General features: G+C 32.9%; 3 protein-coding genes across 6 annotated transcripts; 2 read left to right on the forward strand and 1 right to left on the reverse strand.

The window, feature by feature from the left end:
• Window positions 1-2,983: 2,983 nt before the first annotated feature.
• LOC123693963 (rab3 GTPase-activating protein regulatory subunit) lies at window positions 2,984-9,103 on the forward strand. Of its 2 annotated transcripts, none has more exons than XM_045639230.1 (9): window positions 2,984-3,125; window positions 3,213-3,424; window positions 3,535-3,784; window positions 3,907-4,078; window positions 4,310-4,459; window positions 4,908-5,157; window positions 5,237-7,762; window positions 7,865-8,062; window positions 8,664-9,103. In XM_045639230.1, exons 1-9 carry the CDS (start codon window positions 3,047-3,049, stop codon window positions 8,838-8,840), a joined length of 4,014 nt encoding a protein of 1,337 aa, XP_045495186.1. In that variant the 5' UTR covers window positions 2,984-3,046; the 3' UTR covers window positions 8,841-9,103. The 2 variants fall into 2 exon arrangements, with proteins under 2 accessions (XP_045495186.1, XP_045495187.1); XM_045639231.1 differs by having other exon boundaries at window positions 3,916-4,078.
• A 980-nt stretch (window positions 9,104-10,083) lies between these two features.
• Window positions 10,084-12,487, forward strand: LOC123693965 (fibroblast growth factor receptor substrate 2). The gene is made up of 2 exons (XM_045639233.1): window positions 10,084-10,510; window positions 10,615-12,487. Exons 1-2 carry the CDS (start codon window positions 10,291-10,293, stop codon window positions 11,919-11,921), a joined length of 1,527 nt encoding a protein of 508 aa, XP_045495189.1. The 5' UTR covers window positions 10,084-10,290; the 3' UTR covers window positions 11,922-12,487.
• Window positions 12,488-16,141: 3,654 nt separating this feature from the next.
• LOC123693504 lies at window positions 16,142-22,174 on the reverse strand. 3 transcript variants are annotated; one of them, XM_045638643.1, is made up of 7 exons: window positions 21,903-22,174; window positions 20,147-20,368; window positions 19,663-19,782; window positions 18,910-19,045; window positions 18,023-18,204; window positions 16,992-17,063; window positions 16,142-16,244 (listed from the first exon to the last, which is right to left on the reverse strand). In XM_045638643.1, exons 1-7 carry the CDS (start codon window positions 21,937-21,939, stop codon window positions 16,183-16,185), a joined length of 831 nt encoding a protein of 276 aa, XP_045494599.1. In that variant the 5' UTR covers window positions 21,940-22,174; the 3' UTR covers window positions 16,142-16,182. The 3 variants fall into 3 exon arrangements, with proteins under 3 accessions (XP_045494599.1, XP_045494602.1, XP_045494601.1); XM_045638646.1 differs by lacking the exon at window positions 21,903-22,174 and adding an exon at window positions 21,149-21,235; XM_045638645.1 differs by lacking the exon at window positions 16,992-17,063.
• Between the last annotated feature and the right edge of the window lie 204 nt (window positions 22,175-22,378).

Genomic DNA, 22,378 nt, shown 5'->3' on the forward strand with positions numbered 1-22,378 from the left:
CCGCCATTTAGATCATGGAGAAAAACAAAGAATGGAGTAATGACGATATGTTTTTATTTTTAGATTTGTATAAAGAGAAGCCGTGTCTATGGGATCCATCAAATCCTCGGGCCTGAGGGGGCCTCACAAATTTTTTTTTTATTTAAAATTTAGTTCATTTTTATTTATTTTCATTATCAAACACTTGCGCGATTTAAATGAGTGAGTTTCTCGAAAACTAGAAGGCCGATTGGGATGATTCTTTTTTTGTTCGTTTATGTAACGTTGAACTTAGGGAAGAGTGGAAGTTTCATCAAAATCGGTTCAGCAGTTTTTTGCGATGAGCATTTTACGAGCAGAATTTAATTATAATATATATTATATAAATTGCGAATGAAAGAAAAAAGAACCGGAATCAAGTGCCAACGAACGTTCGTTCAAGCACTAAATGTATTTGGATGTATTAACGAACTCCAACGAGCGTGCGGAAGCCAACGCTAGCGAACGATAAATATCCATCGTTGGGCGTTCGTTGGGCCGGTCTGTACGCACCATAAAAAGAACGCTGGATTAAAGTGATGGGGTGTGTTTGCGCATGGATCGAGTTTTGCACGTAAGCTATGTGCCGATTATTTTACTTTAGAACTAGGCTCGCGAATCGTGGCTTCTCAACTACCTATTTGTTATTCTTATACCACCTCATAACACCAAATAGACCGATAAATCGCCAATGCGCAGCTTAACCGTCAGCGTTCTTTTTACTTGACGCGACTTATACCTTGCTCTATGCGCAGTTACGTCTAGTGCGGTTGGACCTTTATTTTTCACGACACTAAAGTAGCCTACTCACGATTCAATTTCAGTAACAATCTGTTGACACAATCTGCAGTGAGCTGACAGATTGTGTCGTGAATAGTATAGTTGAGGGCACGTTGGGGGCGTAACCCAACATGTTGCGAATTGGATCGGCGCGGAAGCAACCCGACAAATTGTTTCAGCAGATTGTGTGCGTGTTGAAACGTGAGTATTGTGATTGCTCCAATCTCGGCTCAATCGCGCTGCGCAGTAATCGCAAAATGGCGGTTTTGAGATAAACGCGGGAAAGACATTTTTACATATTTGAGGAAGATGTTTATATTTTATAGCCGTTTATACTTTATAGCCCTTGAAATCTATAAATAAAATTGGAAAAAATACAAGCTTTACAAAGATAATTATCTTATATTTCATAAATTAGTATATCCATTAATAATGCGTATTATTGCGTTGAGGTTTAGCATCAGGCCAGGCATCAACGTGACGTGCACACGTTGTGGCAAGCAATCGCGGAATGAAATTGTGTCATTAAGTTTAGGAAGAGCATTATTTATTGTTGAAAAAGATGGTACACGATTATTTTTCCATAATTATGCTATTCTAATATTCTACTAGGAATCTTTTCCCATTCCTTACCCATACGATTGTGTTTTAGATACTTCTTGGTTGTCTCAATGTTTAGTATCACTATCTTCATGTGGTAGCTTTCTTGCTGTTGGATATAAAAATCGTCTTTGTTTTCTCACCGCCCAATGGATAAGCTCGATAGAAAGCAATTCTTATCTTATATCATGGAGTGGCACACTTCCTTCTGAAATAACATCGGTGTTATCAGTTTCTCTATGTCCAACACAGCAATCATCCGATTGGGATGATTCTTTTTTTGTTCGTTTATGTAACGTTGAACTTAGGGAAGAGTGGAAGTTTCATCAAAATCGGTTCAGCAGTTTTTTGCGATGAGCATTTTACGAGCAGAATTTAATTATAATATATATTATATAAATTGCGAATGAAAGAAAAAAGAACCGGAATCAAGTGCCAACGAACGTTCGTTCAAGCACTAAATGTATTTGGATGTATTAACGAACTCCAACGAGCGTGCGGAAGCCAACGCTAGCGAACGATAAATATCCATCGTTGGGCGTTCGTTGGGCCGGTCTGTACGCACCATAAAAAGAACGCTGGATTAAAGTGATGGGGTGTGTTTGCGCATGGATCGAGTTTTGCACGTAAGCTATGTGCCGATTATTTTACTTTAGAACTAGGCTCGCGAATCGTGGCTTCTCAACTACCTATTTGTTATTCTTATACCACCTCATAACACCAAATAGACCGATAAATCGCCAATGCGCAGCTTAACCGTCAGCGTTCTTTTTACTTGACGCGACTTATACCTTGCTCTATGCGCAGTTACGTCTAGTGCGGTTGGACCTTTATTTTTCACGACACTAAAGTAGCCTACTCACGATTCAATTTCAGTAACAATCTGTTGACACAATCTGCAGTGAGCTGACAGATTGTGTCGTGAATAGTATAGTTGAGGGCACGTTGGGGGCGTAACCCAACATGTTGCGAATTGGATCGGCGCGGAAGCAACCCGACAAATTGTTTCAGCAGATTGTGTGCGTGTTGAAACGTGAGTATTGTGATTGCTCCAATCTCGGCTCAATCGCGCTGCGCAGTAATCGCAAAATGGCGGTTTTGAGATAAACGCGGGAAAGACATTTTTACATATTTGAGGAAGATGTTTATATTTTATAGCCGTTTATACTTTATAGCCCTTGAAATCTATAAATAAAATTGGAAAAAATACAAGCTTTACAAAGATAATTATCTTATATTTCATAAATTAGTATATCCATTAATAATGCGTATTATTGCGTTGAGGTTTAGCATCAGGCCAGGCATCAACGTGACGTGCACACGTTGTGGCAAGCAATCGCGGAATGAAATTGTGTCATCAGATTGAGGGTTGGATGAATCGTGAGTAGAGAACGCTCAATCGCGACTGTAACAAATTGTGTCAGCAGATTGTGGGTTGTGTTGAACCGTGAGTAGGGCCTTTATAATACTGACACTTGACAGCTGTCAGCTGTTTTTTTAATGATAACAGCGTAGCCATGAGCGTAGCGTACCTATTCCTGCTGGAATTTGGAAATAAATAAGTTTACGTTTTCACAATGAAATAATATTATGCTTTAAGCCAGATAAAAGTATCGTTAACTATTTTGTATTTTATTAAACTACGAAAATGTGTAATGTTGAACAAATAGCAGACTGTGGTGATATATTAAGTTTAGGAAGAGCATTATTTATTGTTGAAAAAGATGGTACACGATTATTTTTCCATAATTATGCTATTCTAATATTCTACTAGGAATCTTTTCCCATTCCTTACCCATACGATTGTGTTTTAGATACTTCTTGGTTGTCTCAATGTTTAGTATCACTATCTTCATGTGGTAGCTTTCTTGCTGTTGGATATAAAAATCGTCTTTGTTTTCTCACCGCCCAATGGATAAGCTCGATAGAAAGCAATTCTTATCTTATATCATGGAGTGGCACACTTCCTTCTGAAATAACATCGGTGTTATCAGTTTCTCTATGTCCAACACAGCAATCATCTCAGGTAATGCAAATATTGTAAAAATATTTATTTCCTTCTATATAAAATACCTTATGAAATAGATAGTAGCATAAAATAAAAATGAACAGTACCTACAATATTTTCTGTTACAGAACGGACCAGATTGGTTTTGTGTTATAGTAGGATTTGTTAATGGTAGTGTTGGGTTCTACACTAATACAGGACATTTATTATTGCTTGAGAAATTAGAAGAGAAACCTGTCATGAAAATATCATGTCACACTGGTACCTATGGAACTTTGCCTGATGATATTCACATTTTATTCCAACATTGTGTGTATATTATATCTGGTTCTAGTTTATTTCCCAGCCTTAGAAATGCAAAGGCTCAACTTGCAAAAGGTAACTTACATATTTCATGTTAACTATTTTTTATCCAATTCCAACTATTTTGTAAGCTATTATTACTCAATTTTGAAATAAACTGATAAACTATTATGTCAGTGTATATTATGGCTCAATAGTACATGCAGGTATTCAAGAAGACTATGCAGTGGACAGCAAAAACATATCTATCCGGAAATGGTCATTCACAGACCAGGAGACTATTACAGATGCTACAGTTGTTGGACTTGAACTGAAAAATACATATGATCATTTACTTGCTGCTTCAACTTATGGAGGATATGATATATGGTTTGATTGAAAACAATTTTTTTCTCTTCATCTATAAAAGTCAAACACAAAAAAAACTTTTTTTTCATGTTTTTTTTTTAAATTTGTCAATAAAAAAATATAATGTAATAGTAATAAATATTTTTGAAACTATTCTATCTACTCATTGTCAGATTTTTGTTGTTTAAACATTGTACTTTTCAATACTTAAAAATTTTCCAGCCACCATAATATATTTTATGATAATTTCAGGTACCGCTCAGTGCCACCAGTCAACACTTTAATATCAGCAACTGGACACACACCATATTTGGGATTTCATTATGCTATTGAAGGTGGTACCACACCACCACTTCAAGATGTTGCCCGTGCTGTAGCCAATAAAATTAAATCAGCCCTTCCGTATGTACAAAAAATTAATTTGTCATATAGTAACTTTGCAAGAGTTTGAAAACAATACTAATTCAAAGCTTTGAAAATTTATATACAGTGGAAATTTAATATGGTTGGAGGAAAAGTAGCCAAGCCAATAGCAATAGCCAACCAGGGCCAATAGAAAATTTCCACTTTGTTTAAATATACAGTTACATTTTTTTCATAATCGTAATAAACAGGTACAATTAAACTTACAAGCATTTGTCACAAAACATAAACGCTGTGTTCAATCGAACTAAACAGAATAAGAGCTCAATTCTCAAATGCGCTCGCCTAGACAATTTTTTGCGCCGAAGTGACACCTAGTTGATATTGTTGATTGATGTTTGCAAGAACTGTAATCCTATTTGCTATAGAAAAAATTGAATTACAAATTGTAATAATACCTTGAAATTTATAAGAAACATTTTTTTAGTGGCTGGCTTGGTGGTTCTACTGAAAGTGCCACTCCTAGTACTGAACCACTTATTCGAGCCGAAGCCTTGACAATGCGTAACGGTTTATATGATGCACAGCGTCACGGAACATCCGTTGTCGTGTCTCCAGATCGACGACTTGCTGCTGTTACTGATAATTTGGGTAGAGTTTCTGTCTTGGATGTTAATAAAGGCTATCTAATAAGATTGTTCAAAGGATGCAGAGATGCTCAATGCGCCTTTATCCAAGTAGGTTCTACAAAATTGTCATTATTATGTAAGTGTGACATGTTTCATAATGTTTTTCATATTTTTACATTTATTCTAGCTATTTGACTCGGACAACAAAAAGCCACAACTATCTGTCGTCAAAGATATAAAAAGAGCAGTCTTTCTTATTATATACAACCCTAAAAAGGGTCTCATAGATATAAGATTAATGCAAAGAGGGAATAGAGTAGCAGTATTTACTGCTACAAAGAATGGTAAACTTTTATATAACACATGTGGTTTAGTAGGAGCGGAAAAGAACTATTCTCATAAAAAATTAAACCTGCCTGAATTTCAATGTGTTTTAATAGATCCAGATGGAAAACTTAAAAAATTCAACATTCCATTCTATTATTCTCTAGAAGGAGAACATTTGGAACGGTCCAAAGATTTGCATATCTTACGTAATATAAGAGATCTTTTAAAAAAAGGATGTCACGATGAAGAAGAAAAAATTGAAATCATAAAAAGTATTTCAAGTTTGAAGACACTTGAAATTAAAAAGCACTGCATTGAATTGTTGATAAAATCCTATGAAATATCTAGCGACATAGTTATAGAATGTTTGGAAATATTTTGGGACAGCTTGTGCTCTCAAGAAAAAAGTAAATTGGATCAAAAAGTTAAAAACTATTTTAGTAACATAGTATTGGTTACATTATTCTATAAGAATATAAAAGGTGATAATACGGAAGATATGAAGAACTTGGCTAACAAAATATATAAGTCATATGGACTGGATGTGAATATTGATAGTGATATCGATCAAAAAGATCTCAGATCAGCTGATGAAGATGATACATTCGAGTTTCATCTTGTGGAAGATGACAGCTGCGTATTAGAACGATTATTGATACTTGCCCAAGAAAAAGAATACAAAGAGTACCAACACGCAAAAGTTACTTTTGCGGATAAAGGGAACAATTCTTATAAAGAATTTATATCTATGTTTAATTTTGATGAAAAGGCCAAATGTATTGTATTAAAATCAGATTTATCCGAGGACAAAGTATGTGTTTTGGCATCAGATATTTTTAAGTCTATTCTAAAACTGAAGAATGTTGCCGATTTAAAAGTTTTTCTTAAACATAGTGTTATAGATCCTAAAGATCTTGTTAAACTTGTTATAACTCATTTGATGAATATGCCACTTGAAGACTTTAATATAGAGCTAATAGAAAAGATCATTGAAATAGTATATTACATTTGCAGCAGTTCAGAAGAAGCTACAAAAATTACTTATAACGAAATATCCTTGTGGTGGGAAGACTTACGAACTATATTAATAAATATGTCGTGTCCCTTGAGAAGTATGATAATAGCAATGGCCTGTAAGGCAGTTGTAAATATATTTGAAACTAACGTCGTCGATAAAGATGATTGGGAATCAGTTACTGCAGAAAATGCAAAGTGGGGCATTTTGATCGGTAAACTGGAAGACATCTCTATCCTAAGCATTATTCTTATTTTCAAAGATTCCTATGTTGGCGAATCTACGACAAAACTAAAACTTGAGAATATTAATGTGAACTTAAAATACATATATACCAGAGGAAAAGGATCAGTAACGGAATTGATAGCTAAGTGGTTATGTAGTATGGGAGTCCCACCACAAGCTATTGTAGTCAATGAATTAATGGAAGTATTTGATGTGTCTGCTAGTTCTGAAATGTGTGATACGATAGGCCAAGATCAGTCTTTGTATGTGTTTATGGAAAACAACAGACATTGTGTTGATAAAAATCCTAAAATATTTAAATGGTTATCACTTCTTAGACGTCAATTTCCATTGAGTACTAAATCGGACTATATTATTGCAAATATGTGTTGGGAATATGCTGTTGAATGGCAAAAAGCTATGAAACAAACTGAAGAATTGTCTGCTGTACTGAACTGTCTTGACCACATCACCAATTTGCACTTACGATTAGGGCTTTTTTCGATTACATGGTGTACCTATTTTAAACAGATTTTTGAACTTAGTTGTCGTTTAGTAAATAAGGTTGGCAAATTGCCAAAAGATCATCTTTGTTCCCAAGACCTGGGGTTAAACAGTGAAAGTTTAATCAAATTTCTTAAAAACATGACGTTATTTTTAGAAAATTTTTACCAATGTTCTACTTCTTTAGTCAACCATGACAAAGAACCAATACAATTCGAAAAAATTTGGGATGAAAGTTTACCTTCTTTGGTAGAAGTAGCCCAAGATACCAACAATGTTAACAGTAGTGTGTTAAAACTGTTACACCAAATGTCCTGTACAATATACTATCAATGTTATTTTAATTTGAAAATATCGAAGCCCTTGGATACGTTATATGATGTTGATTATCAGAGTTTACTTGAAGCTTTAGCTGCTAATACTCAAAAAGTATTCTCTACAAAACCATCCGAAAAATTATTGAACCCTAGAATGAAATATCTGACAAAACTGATTCGAATTGCAATTGAAACTATTAGTTGTATCGACAGTGACGAAATTAATCAAATATACAATGATAGCGAATGTTTAAAATGGATTGATAACATATCTAGTTTGGCTGAGTCTTGGGAAGTGGACAAAAGTTTCGTACAACGGCAATATGTGAGTTTATTGTAGATTAAAATATAACACTTGCTATATTCTACGAGTTTTAATGCTTATTTACTCATGTTACTTATATAATCATGTTGATCGACTTTTCAGATTATCGGATTGTATCATTCAGGTTATGACAGCCTCGCAGAAAATATTTTGGTTTTAATAAATGAACCAGAATCCGTGTTACCACCTATTCTTGCTATTACGATACAAAGGCTGAAGAAAAGTCTTGAAAATTCTTCCAATCAGGCAGAGTGGATTGTTTCAATGCCCCCACAACTATATAAACGCATGCAGAACACGGTTTGTATTTGCTCTTGTAAAATCAGAATCAGTGCCTAATAATATGTACACCTACACTAACTATGTAGGTAAATAATGAAATGTAGTAAAATTCAATTACAAATAAATATTTTAGAAAAAGTCAATCAGCGCATGCGGTTTAACACGTACTTTTTTTTTGTTATTTAATATGGTAGGTAGGTTTGCTTCTCGCACACCGCGTCAAGTGACATGCCGCCCGCTTCGCGGCCGCAACGGTGCTGCAAACGTGATGAACACCAATTAACACGCCTAGCGTGTGTATAAAAGTTAAAAATGTAAAGTCGCATTCCTATAACATAAACTATTTAGGTATATTCGGGATAAATCTAGTTTAATTATTATTTCCAAAAAGTTCTACTACCTACTACTTACTACTATATAATTATATAAAATCACCCGGATATATACAAAAATTACAGGACAGTGCGATTGAAGTTACGGGAAAATATAGTTACAAATGGACAAATTCACTTCGTGCTGATTTTTATTTTCTCAATTAACGAGGCATTTGTACCAGCAGGATTCATGTTTTCCATTTATAATTATTCACTATTCAATACTTATATTAATTTCATTGCAGCCTCCAGACCCTTCGGTACCTTCGAATCCATCTCTAACATCAACGGTATCTCTCTTGCAAAATATTTTAATACAAATAGATAAGAAGTCGTCGGAAGCAAAAATTGATGTTCAAGATTTGAAATTCATCAAACTTCTTATTGACAGCTGTGAAATTATAATACGACGCAAGTTATAAGTATTACTTATATAGGTATATACATGCTACTGATACTGATACCATATCGTTACCTACAACTGTACAAGTCGCGTCAAGTAAAAAGAACGCTGACGGATGGCTGCGCATTGGCGATTTATCGGTCTATTTGGTGTTATGAGGTGGTTATAAGAATAATAAATAGGTAAATGCGAAGCCACGATTCGCGAGCCTAGTTCAAAAATAAAATAATCGGCACATAGCTTTCGTGCAAAACTCGATCCATGCGCAAACACACCCCATCACTTTCATCCAGCGTTCTTTTTACGTGACGCGTACTATACCTACATTTTATTATGCATATTAAAATAATTTACTCAAGAAATGAGTTTATTTTTAAATCTAAGTTCTACAAACCCACCCGACGATGCCGTGAAAATTGTCCTGAAATATTTATTTAGGTAATTATTTTATTTATTTACGACTTGTAGTGCGATCAAATTATACATCCAATAGTACAAAACTTCACATTAGCTAAAAATTGTTCAAAAAATAATAATATATTAAAATTCCTCGTCATTCCGATAGGTACCTACCTACTTGGAAAAAACATTAGGTACCTACACTGTGGAAAAAACTATTCGAGACCAAAGGTCAACAAGTCAATAACTGCGTTAAAAACAACCGACTTCAAACTTGCACTTGCAACATTTACAAATACCTACAGACAAAAATGCTCATAAAATAAAAACTACTGGGTCTATCCGAAAAAAAATTTTATGGGACCAATTCGACACCATCCCGCATCGAACAAAAAAAGAATCACGTAAATCGGTTCAGAAACCTCGGAGTAATCGGTGTACATACATAAAAAATACATACCGGCCGAATTGATAACCTCCTCCTTTTTTTGAAGTCGGTTAAAAAGGTGGCTTTCGTAGTTTTCACCGAAATAGTATTATTATTACGATGAATTAAAGGTATTAACATTTTATTGAATTATTAAATAACAAGCGGTCCACCCGTTCACGCGTAATGCCGTGACAACGCGAAACGGGTTTCATTTTTATTTATAACTAGCGGTCCGCCCCGGCTTCGCCCGTGGTACATATTCCAGCTGTTCTAAAGTTATGCGCTTACCAACACATTTTGGGATTCATTTTCTACGTAATTTCGTATTGTTACCATCACAATAAATCGTTGGTTTTTTTATCTGTTTAACAATTTTCTTCTGAAGGATATCTGTGGTAAATTCAACAAAAAAGTATGTTTACAATAAAATATGTCAATTTTGTCATAATTCGTATTTGAAATCAAATCACGTAGTAATTACATAAAATTAGGATACTGTTGTTATTGTTAGTGAGATGAAGTAATTGAAACATCCTCTTCAAATGGGAAATGAGAATCTAATATGCATACAGTGCAGTGTATAAAATTATGTTTTGAAGGCCAAGTCTAGAATCGTACATTTTGCGGAGATAAAGCCGTAATGGGGTGCTTTCAGAGTAAAAAAGACATATCAGATTTGCATCCTAATATATTTCGTGTGATCAATATTGATGAACATGGATCGAATTTGTGTTCTGGTCAATTGGAAATCACAGAATCTAATATAATACTTTATAGAGAAGGCAGAGACTCTACTATATGGCCCCTACATTCCCTAAGACGATATGGGTTTGAAGGAGATTTATTTAGCTTCGAATCAGGTAAATTTTGTTTTTGTTGAAATGAATTCATGAATTATAATAATATGGAAGGGTTATCGTTGTTTTTATCGATTTTAATTTATGGAAAATCATTTATTTTTTAGGTAGAAGATGTGAAACCGGTGAAGGAATATATGCTTTTAGATGCCGTAGAGCTTCATTTCTTTTTCGCACATTGCAACAACAAATTCAGTTAAGAAATGTGGTTCATGATTCGGCTCCATATCCAGTTTCAAGGATTACTCAATCACCTCAAAATCGACAAACTCTTCAAGCCACTGTCGTGCATAGATCTTCAGTGGATAATGGCCAACCTGACAACAATAACACGTCAAATACAGCAATGCCTCCCCTGCCACGTAATCCAGCACCAAGATCTCCATCAAGTGCAGATATTCTCGAAGTAATGCCTTTATATCCTCGATCTCAAACAAATACTCAAGCAACAAATGTCTATCAAGTAAGGGAATTTAAAAGAGAGCATAATAATAACCAGGCTGAAGGTGGATTGGTACAACATGTATACACAAATGATATAAACAAAGATTTGGCAATGCTTAGGAAGACTTTAAGACGTGAAATGGCTCTTATTGCTATAAGGGATATTGAAGATGAAACACGGTTTCTTGAGGGTCGATACATGGAGAATGACACAGATACTGAAAAGAAATCGTCAAATCAGGCTTCTCCTAATAAAGAAAATGATACAAAAAAACCTGAAGATGAGGCATTATCACCAACAACTAGCCATTCAAGTGAACATTACGCACAATTAAATGTGGAACATAAAGAAGCAGCCAGACTTTATGTGAACATTGCCCCAAATGAAAACATTCCTTTAGAAAATAAAAATGACCAACCACCTATAACACCTGTTACACCAGTCACACCTAGACCAGTGGAGTATTGTAATTTAACTATTGGCTCAAATCCAGAAGTCAACACATATGCAAATCTTATGATTGGTGAAATTTCTGAAAGCATGAAATTTGTGAAGCATGAACATCACCAGAAATTTTCAGAATCCGATACATTTACATCTATGTCTCCTGTTGAAGAGTTGGAAGTTAACTATGCAATTTTGGATATTGATAATAATAAAGAAACACTAAAAACTGATATCTCAGCAGCTAGCCCTGAGAGTCAGTCATATAATAGTTCGAAAAACGAAAGCACTGCATCTTATTCATCACATGCCCGAAGCCGAATGGTTTCACAAAACAGTATTGACAAAAGTTCAAGTACTAATGCTGTCCCCTCATTGCCTATGGCAAGCATTGGTTACACAACTATTGACTTTGATAAAACTGTAGCGTTGACATCAGTAGCTGCAGCAGCTGATGCTAACCTGGATGCTTGTCGTAAAAGTAGACACAATTCATGTATAATGATTTCTTCAGATAAAAAGTAAGGTAAATATTTGTTAAATATTTAAATTTTTACATTGAACAGTAGAATAAGTGTTTAGAAAATTCTTTTCTCACCTTGTCTATTTGGAATTTAATGTTGTAATAGTGACTACTATGTTTCTTTGGATTTTTTAATTATCTTATGTGACTGCTGATCAAATATTTTATGCCAAATGAAAATTATACACAACATGTAGTTGGGTATGACGATAGATATTAAATACCAAGAAAGGCCAAAGCCTCTTAAATTAAGAGCCAAAGATATGTTGGTAAAGGCCAAAGCTGAATAAACTAATAACCTAATTAAACTAAATAACCTAATTAAACTAATAATATAAATAAGTAAGTTATGCATGTCATCTAGGAGTTTATGCATTTACTGCAACTTAATTGACTTGAGCGTACTTAGCATAAAAATGAACCATACAATATGTTTTCTATAACAACAACCTAATGGTTTTCATACCCTAATATTAATATATTTTTTACTATATGCATAAAAATATTATTCAATTTATTATAAAATTTATGAAACCTTATATGAATGGACAATATTTATATTTACTAATATTTGGCCAATAAATTAGTTGTTAAAAATATTTAATGAATAATTTATTAAAGACATTGTTATGGTATGTTTTTTTGTAAGTAATGTATATAAGAAATATTTTTGTAATTGATTCCAAGGCCATAATGAGACAATTAATTTTATAGTTAAGATCAAAAACACCTATTATTTGTCATAAATGTATTATATGTAAATGTAACATAAATTATGTTCCTGGATTATGTGATGATTGCAAAAAAGCAATGCTATAAAATGTCCACACTTAAATTCTGATTAGAAATAGGACTTCATTTTTGCAGTGAGTTGGATTCAAATTATAAATCATACCTTCATATGAGATATGGGTTAAAATATGCCAAATATAGAAATTTTAATGTAAAGGCATGGACATATAAAAAAAGACGGACGGTATATCGCCTAAACATTGAGTGAAGCCTAGTAATGGCGGCGACACATCCATGTGTGTGTGCCAGATTGATTGCCAGATGTATTAAAATTACCCCACGCTTTAGTATTTTTATTTCTCAATTTGTTGTACATTTTATGTGTACTCTAACTATTAGAATGTTAAACGGTTAAATTTTTGAAACATGATCCCCGAATTTAATTATTTTGAGGTGATTGATGGATAGCGGGTAGTGACTTTCCATAACAAACTGCTTTTCTTTTTCGCCGGAAATGCGTAGTTTTTGTGCAAATCGAAAGTGAAAATTATTTTTTTAAGGTTATTTTTGTACTGAAAATAAACTTTAAATAAATCTCGCACCTGTGTCTCTCACACATGCAATATTTTCAAATATATTGCCGGATTGTTAATTTATTTACAACAATTTCATTACATTATTTAAATTTGACCAAAAATTTATGTTTGTATTTACCAATATATCCAATCTGATGTGAATGAACAAACTTTGGTCTTTGATGACAAATGAACGATTTTTGGCTATAATAAATTCTAGTTAAAATAAATTATTGTAATATTATGTTAATAATTTCATAGGTACGAAAATTTATTTTTTAAAATATTGCGTGTGAGCGGAATTAGACATTTTGATACGATACAGATATTAGTTTATCTAAAAAAAAAATCATTTTCGATTTTCACAAAAACTACGCATTTCCGGCGAAAATGAAAAGCAGTTTGTTATGAAAAGTCACTACCCGCTATCAATTAAACAGCACAAAATAACGAAATTCGGGGATCACGATATAAAAACGCAGCCTATTAACCTATGCATATAAAAATATTTAAAAGCAGCAAAATTATCATTAGTATAATGAGCGTATTCTTTACAAAAAGTAACAATGGGTGTGTTTACTCTCTGAGTGGATGTGGAGGTAAAATTAAATTAAATAAATATGGATTAATAAAATATTATTTTAGCGTATTTTAAAATTAATTAACTTTACATCAACTCCCCGAATTTTGGGAGAATGAAATTTTCGAATAATGGCAACACAATGGCAACAGCTGTCCTGACAACAATGGCGGTTGTATTTTTTCTATAAATTTTGACGTAATAATTTTTTCATTAAAACATAAAAGAAATAACTTGCTTAACTGTGGAATGTAATCCCTTGAGACTTATTTCAAATTGTACTGTTGCGACACCATTTAACAACTCAAGACGGCATTTTAAATATTTATTTTGGAACAGTGACGCAGTTATTCATTCGGAAGCTCGCAACGTAATGGCGGCCGACTAGCTTACTATGGTGAGAGTGTGTGCGTGTTTATTGTATTTACACGATCGCTAGCTTACTACGGTGGCTTCACGTTGTTTGTTCGTAAAACGGCGTCCGTCTTTTTTTATACGTCCATGTGTAAAGGTAACTATAGTCGAGCCAATTTAATAGGCAACATTTGACGTCTATCAATTTTATCTTCGAAGAGAGGTAACCTGCTTAAAAACATCGATTAAAGTGAATTAATCGATACGGATTTGAAACATTTGTCAATCGAATTTATTAATTTATGATGATTTTTATTCACAAGTAATCAATGCATTCGATTCTAGATGTCAGATTTCGATTTTTAGAGTAACGTCTCTGGTATTTAAAAAGAAAAAAGGTTTATTGACACAAAATTGTAGCGACGTCAGTTCTTCAATTCAGAAATTGTTAGTATGGTTTATCAGTAAAATCAAATCTTAAAATTACTTGTATCGGTCATTATTATTATAAATATGTAATCATAATTGAAAAAAGTTAAGCAAATGTGCAGTTCTAACAAAACGAAATATCATGTTATTCTATGTCGTCGTTACTAGGTTACGTTGTTGAATTTTGTTGAACTGTCAAATGTTGCCTATTAAAATGGCTCTACTATATTAATAAATGTTTTCAAGACAAACATTAGATAAGAAATAAATTTGAATAATAATTTGAAAGAGAAATAAGTTTGAATGTTTAGAAATATTTGAGGCTAAAATTGCAATGCTAATTGCTTAATTATAATTAATAGACATTTTAATAGATAAGAAAAAAAGGTAGATAAATAATTGAAGGATTATCGGTTGATAAATAAATGGCCTGTTTTGTGTAATAAATGCAAATATAATTAGTAAATTTAGGAATGTTGTAAATAGTTTTAGGCCAATTGATATTATTATGTAGTGAATAAATGCTTTTAAATATGTACCAAAGATTTATGATTTTTTAAGTGTGTATAAAGATAATACTTTATTTAAGTTATAATATTTTTAAGTAAGCACAAAAGTACACTATGTAATGGGCTGCTATCTATGGTTTTGATATATTTTTAAATGCGTTGTTTTTATTATTTTATACATGCATAAGATTGTATAAACAAAGTTGTGTAATTATTGTAATTTTTTTAGTATTTTTAATACATAATGTAAGGTTTTTATGTACAATTTGGTAATTGAAATATTACTGCATGAATTATGTAATATGAATGAGAATGTCACGACGTATTACTGGCTGTATATTCTTGCGCGCATCAATGTTGCCACTTGTTCGAGTGATTATTTTGTGAGTGTTGTAACTACATAAAACTGTTTTTGTAAGTTTTAGAGAAACCTGAGTGACTGATTTATTGATAAGTGTCATTATTATCAAAAATTTACTAAGTATGTACTTTAAATATACAAAAATTCTTGAACATTCAAAAAATCAATGGTAATCAAAATTGCCTCTTTTAAACAGTATAAATGTTAGTTGACTTCCTTAGGAGGCATTGTACCTGAGAAATGTGTTTTAAAATGAACCAGAGAACTTGTAAATAAATAAACATAATATTATGTTGAAAAAAGCTTTTGTTTATAATTCACCCAAAGACTTTGATCTGTAGAAGGGTCAATTCTGTACATTGAAAATATTGAAAAAATAAATAGCAGGGGGTGTTATTGGATCGATACACAACTCAAATATGTGATTAAAAAAATTTTTGTCTGTCTGTCTGTATGTGAAGGCATCACGTAAAAACTGACGGTTCGATTTCGATGAAACTTGGCCTTATTATCCTGGGCATAAAATAGGATACTTTTTATCCCGGGAAAATACGTAGAAAAAAATCTTAATTTTTCTTCATTTTTCCGCGCGGACGGAGTCGCGGGCGGAAGCTAGTGAGAAATAAAGTTATCTAAAAATACATAGACCTATTAAAGAAGCTGGATAGAATAAAACAAAATATTAAAATTCAACGTTTAATTCATTCATTATTACAAACATTTTTAATACATAAAAATTAACGCAAGCAGAAGTACTATCCAGTATGGTGTGACGCCATTCCCAGCTGAAAAAATAATTCATTATGCGGTTATCATATTATGCAAAGGAAATGCACTATTATTTTCGTAGGTTCACATTATGGTGTATGTAAGATCTGGATTCTGGTCTGTTCGGGGAATAAACCGGGAAAAGGAAGTCGTAGATTGCATTATTACACTCAAATAGCAGAACACATGTAAAAACCGATCGCATTCGAGAACTTGTGTCAATTTACGCGTCATCGTAGTCGTATTGCAAACTTCCCGGGCCCGGATTCCGGGTTCATCAGAAAAAAAAACTAGAACTTTAGTATTTCATATAGGTACTGGTAGCGTTCCCACCCCTTTTAGAGTAGTATTGAACCTTTGTTATCATCAAATTTACAGTAAAAAAAAAATACATAAAATAAATAAATTCCGTAGGTAGTGTTTTATTAAAGCATTTGTTAGGTGAAGCGTTAAATATCAACGTTTGAATTTAATACAAGCATGCACACCAATTAAACTTAGTATTTAATCGTTCCTTGTCTTCTTTAGTTCTTGTCCTTAATTTCCTTGTCAAGAATTAGTAAGTTTATTTTTAAACAGATAATTTTTCGTAGGTACTTAAATAATAATTTATTAATTGTGAAAATGTTTACTAAATTAACGGAGAATGTGGAGTGATGAGATACTTTAACAAGATATTTAGAAATTTAAGGAAAACTTTTGGAATTTGAATATTGTTTGAAGTAAAGGAGGGTAAAGTTTGGTATGTGGGTTTCTAAACTTACAGTTTAACATATCGGTTTCAGTGGCCTCCGTAGTAGTAACCATTTCTGTGGAATTCTCCGTCAGAGGCTCAGCTGCGTTAACAACCAAAGCAAGTTAATAATTTTAAGTATCGTTGCATTTTATGCTTCTTTTTTAGATGTCAATACAATTTATATGAGAATAAGATATTGTCATCAGGGATTAGTAGGAATGAAGATAACATTAGAAACCAGAAGCGGGATGGTTCAGCCCGTTTTAGTCCTTCAACCTACGAATATAAATTATTATTCGTTTACTTTTATCTCCTTCCATTTTTTATTTATTAAAAAATATTCCATTTTTGTCGGAAAATATCTCAATCTATCTCAATAAACAAAATAATACTGGGGCGGTCGTGCCATGTTTCATAGGATATCATTAGGAACATGCATATTTCATAGGCAACATGTTTATTTAGGCTCACTTCTATCTGTATAATAAATAATAATCGCTTAAATTCAAACTCAATTAAACACTTTGTTTACACGTAATTTTTCATAAAAATATTAGGTAATTTTTAAGGCCTTATTAAATTGATATCTATCTTTTCTTACAGTAAAATTGCACATGCATGAGATTATTTAAATTTTGTGCTCAAGCAATTCATTCGTCCTCAGATAATTGAAAAATCTCAAAAGCTGTGTCGATGTTAGTGAAATACAATAATTGACATGCAATCTGTGCTCACAGGACCACATGCATACGTACCTACTTAGTACATATTTTTTTATGAACTAAGTACATACAAACATCTTGCATATTGCCTTAACAATTATTTTATACAATCGAAACCACCATATATAAAATTATAACCATAAGATAAGTTATTATAACGATTTTGTTTATTTTTTTATAACTAGATACTTATAAAAAGAAAATCCTTGTCAGTGCTTATGGGACAATCATGTTCTAAAACTTATCAACCGTTGCAACTTTTAATACCTAATTAAGTAGGTGTACTGAATAATAATAATTATTAAGTGTTTATGATAGTTTAGATTAAAGTACATACCAGTGCTACTGTAGGTTTGGGTGACGATCAGTGATTCATCTGTAATTTGCACGTCTTGAAACGAGAGTTCGCATTTGATTTCGGCGCCAGCGGCATCGTCGTCGCTAATCGTGCTGTTGCTGTACACGTCGAACAATTCTTCTTCATTCGTTATTACAGCTTTTGACGAATTTACAATGACTCTGGAATTAGTGTTTGCATCGTTATTTATAAGCAAAATACGATGGCGATTCAAACCTATAGGTTCCGGTAATTATTGTCATTAATACTTTAACATAAATAATATTAAAAAAAGTTTGTAGTTACGCGCTAATCTGAGGAACTACTGGACCGATTTCAAACGTTTCTTTCGTTATAAACGTGATCTCTGAATGCTATATTGGCTAATGGTTATATGTACAATGCATAGGTAGGTACCATGGGCGGAGCTGGGGTGAACCTCTACTATGTTAAAAGCGAGCCAAAACGGGTTTTAAAAATATTACAATATAAATGAAAGAAAAAGAAGTCATGTAAATATTCGTCGTATCTATATACAACTATAAAGTTAAAAAGACGTGTGGCAGTCGGGGACTGCCGCGGTAAAGCTATTGCATGCTATGCCCTCAAGCCACACCTCCGAGCCCGTTGGAGTGGGGAGCGTGAGGTTTTTTCGTTACGGAATTTCTCGATTCGGTCCCCGCGCTCAAGGCCCGCTATAAAAGCTATGCAATAGCTTAAACATTATTCGGAAAACGCTTAATTTTTTATTACAAAGCAGTAAGTACCTACCTACCTGTACCTACTACTGTACCTAACTAACAACTTCCCTCTACAATCCTCGCCTAGCCAACGTTTATCAGAGTTCAATTCCATTAAAAATAAATTACCAGAAATTGTCAACGAACCCATTAACAGTAACAGTGAGATCAGGATACGGCGACACATCCGTCGCGTAACAAGTGATCACTACATCCTCGTCTTCGTCTTCGTCAGGTCCGTCCTCTGTTCTTGAAAGGTCCAGTTCGACACCACTGCCAGTTGCTGTAATGGTTTTTAGTAATAATTATTTATTATTCAATCTAATAACCCACCAAGAGACGCTGTTAAAAGTGTGAATTAATAATTATTAGCTAGAAAAGAATGTTTGGGAAATTGGAAACCACTGAAAATCATTTTTTCTTTTTAAATTATAATAGTCAATTTTAATATATTAGGTATGTATATCTAATATAAAAATTATTTTCTATGGATTTTGTAAATAAATATTGGTTTTCTCACGACTTCGTGAAGAAAATATAGATTGATGTGACTAGGAGGTTAATAAACATATTTTTTGTTAATAATAATCAGAAAACATGTTTAAGGTTTCAACTTATATTGACCTGATATTATATAGTATATAAAAAACCGTAGAAAGAGTAGAACCAATTTTAGATTAATTTTAAAAACAGTGATCGGGAGAAAATTTGTAAGAGTAGTACAAGACGTGTAGGAGTAGTTTTTCATTTTTTTAGACTTCACTAGACCAATTTCAAAACAGCTAATTTTACCGTTGCACCACCATGGTCCATGTTCTTAATAAAATGATATAAGCTTAATAATAATACATAATACTAAAATGTGATGTTATAAAATTATTAAAATAAACACGTACTTACTGTAGACTATTAAATCCCTATATACACGAACTTCATCTATATTCGAAACTTCACATTCGTATGTTCCAGAGTCCTTCACCGAAACGTTCAGCAATAAAATGTCGTCATTTTCCACTATTTCTGAAACATCAAACATGCCAATGTTAATTAATTTCCTATGGTAAATGTTTATTCGCTCATAAATTTAGTACCCCACACTAACTTGTAAATAATCCTAAATTTATTAATTTATCTTTACTCTATTGTGCTGCCAAAATAATAAAATATACACAAAACTATAATTCTAAAGGAAAAAACAGCACAGAAGGCGGCCTTATCACTTATTAGTGATCTCTTCCAGGCAACCAACTGAAAGAACTTGTGGTTGAAAAGCTGTTCTTACATGCCGTGTATCTACACGAAATGAATTGGTAGGTAAATGTTCTTAACTTTCGTACCTGAGCAATTATTATTTTAAAATACATATAAATCAATTGAAACTTACTTATATCGTGATGCATTGAAAAAGGTTCATGGCCAACTATTCTTTGGTAGATTTGGCTCCTATTATCACTGCTGCCATTCATGGGGGTAAACCACCATTTGACAAATAGCGCCTTATCAGATTCACCTTGATCTAATTTATACCGACATTGCAGAAGAACATCATCACCCTCTTTGACTGGACTTTGTACGCTAAACTCTGATATTGACAGTTGTTTACTGACTGGAAAATAACATTTTGTAATTATTTATCTATTAATTAAAAATATTAATTCCTGCTTATTTACATGAGACTAGACAAAGGCGAAGGAGAAATAATTTATATCAAACACAATTAGTGCAATCTTAACACCCTCAGTCCTTTGGTAGGTACATAAGGATTGGGAAAACCGTGGAAATATGCCTCTTGAGACAAGTAATAGGGGTAGTAGAGCCTAGAGGTGTATCAACACAGTCAATTTTGTAACTTCGGGTTTTAATTGCAATTAGAATATGGAACCTTTTTAGTAAACATACTAACCAAGTTCAGAAGAGTTCAGTAGACTTTTAGCACAGTATAACAATATAGGAAATATATTGTAATACTGTGCTTTTGGGGACGTCTAGTCAACAAGATACTTAGTAAAATATCAGATAAAATGATTCATATCAAAAACGAGAATATACATAAAGTAGATAGGTACGTGGGAGAGTACCTACGTACACAATACACATTCATTTGTAGAGACAATATAATATGTAGACCTACATTATTATTTAGATAGACAAATGTATAATTTTAATATTCATAACTATTTGACTAACTATCCGTTCTGTGTACATAATAAAATGTTTTCGTAACAGTGAGTTTCATTGAATGTGGGCAGATATTTATTTTAGCTGAACATAATTTAAATGTCCTACACCTCGGTCATAGATCATCGTTATGTTTAAAACCATTCAATATGATTTACAACTAGGTGTCCACCTACATATTTTTTATAGGATCTAGCAAATTACGTACCTACTACGTTCGTAAAAATATATTGTAAGCACTAAATTATGAGTTCACTTTAGAGGATATCAAGAACTCTTAGTTTGCATCTGTATTCTATTTTATCTATTAATACATTATTTTTGAATATCATTTAAAATTAGGTCATATCCAAATGAATAAGCGGGCTATCTTGGCCAACCTTGAGTTGGTCCGGGAATGTTAAAAATACCACGGCGGTCGGGAGCGACCTCAGTGTGTATCGCACGCGCCGATTATTCGAATTATTCGATAGAGTTAGTATTATTATCTAATCTGGGATAAGAGGACGCGCATGCCTCTATACTCTACAATGAAGCCCTCTCAATACACGGAAAGATGCAGCTATGAATAATATACAATAATAACTCTGAATGACGAGATCGCTCAGATGTTTAGCATTTATCATACACGTTCATAGACCGTTAAGTAAATGTTTTGTTTTGAATGTCAAGAATAAATAAAAAAAAAAATACATGTAACATGGTATCTCCATTGGTATTACAAAAACATCACATTCGTTTCCCATTTTAAAATAACAGCTCTTATTCCTATATATGAGTAGGTATTCGTCGTTGTCATTATTACATTACTATTGTTAATAACTATGGACATCTTCTGTGAGAATATAAGTAGTTGAGTATACCTATATTTATTAGTATTTTTTTTTATCTAATGTTCATAACGAGTTTGTAGTTTATATGGCATTTAGAATTATATACCTAGTAGGAAAATATGAACGTACCTGTGACAAGCAATAATAGCAGTCCAAAACGTAACATTTTGTTTTGGACGATAGGAACTGCCGCTACTGCCGCTTTCTATCTCTTGCAATTTGACGGTAATCCTCGATTTCTAGGTTTTATCCTACGAGCACAGAATCACTTCACAGTATAAGATGTGTCACTGTAACAAATAGTTTACGGTGTCTCTGACGAATAAACATAAAATTTATTCCCCAAACAATTTGCGCGTCCGCTCCCGCCTTGGAAGCGATATAGGTACATAATGGCAAAGTATACTGTAGTTGCGTAGGAGCGGATTTTCTTTCAAGGCATCTTAAATAAGTACTCATAATATGGGGTTCCTTACATACTGTTTTCATAACAGAAGCAATTAAATTTTTTAGTCATTTGTGGGTTACAGAAAAATTCCGCTATTATATTCTTTCAATTTTTTTGTACATAAGTATTTTCCAGTACATAAAGAAACGAGGAAAAA

The sequence above is a fragment of the Colias croceus genome, chromosome 8 (assembly GCF_905220415.1).
Source record: "Colias croceus chromosome 8, ilColCroc2.1".
In the NCBI taxonomy this organism is placed as follows: Eukaryota; Metazoa; Arthropoda; class Insecta; order Lepidoptera; family Pieridae; genus Colias; species Colias croceus.

Coding starts and splice junctions, on each gene's coding strand:
- LOC123693504 (XM_045638643.1), bottom strand. CDS start 21,939: ATGTTACGTTTTGGACTGCTATTATTGCTTGTCACAG. Junction 19,046..19,662: donor TAGGGATTTAATAGTCTACA/GTAAGTACGTGT, acceptor AAACCATTACAG/CAACTGGCAGTGGTGTCGAA. Junction 16,245..16,991: donor TGAAACCGATATGTTAAACT/GTAAGTTTAGAA, acceptor TTATTTTTTCAG/CTGGGAATGGCGTCACACCA.
- LOC123693965 (XM_045639233.1), top strand. CDS start 10,291: ATGGGGTGCTTTCAGAGTAAAAAAGACATATCAGATTTGCATCCTAAT. Junction 10,511..10,614: donor TTTATTTAGCTTCGAATCAG/GTAAATTTTGTT, acceptor TTTATTTTTTAG/GTAGAAGATGTGAAACCGGT.
- LOC123693963 (XM_045639230.1), top strand. CDS start 3,047: ATGTGTAATGTTGAACAAATAGCAGACTGTGGTGATATATTAAGTTTA. Junction 4,079..4,309: donor TATGGAGGATATGATATATG/GTTTGATTGAAA, acceptor TGATAATTTCAG/GTACCGCTCAGTGCCACCAG. Junction 8,063..8,663: donor ATAAACGCATGCAGAACACG/GTTTGTATTTGC, acceptor ATTTCATTGCAG/CCTCCAGACCCTTCGGTACC.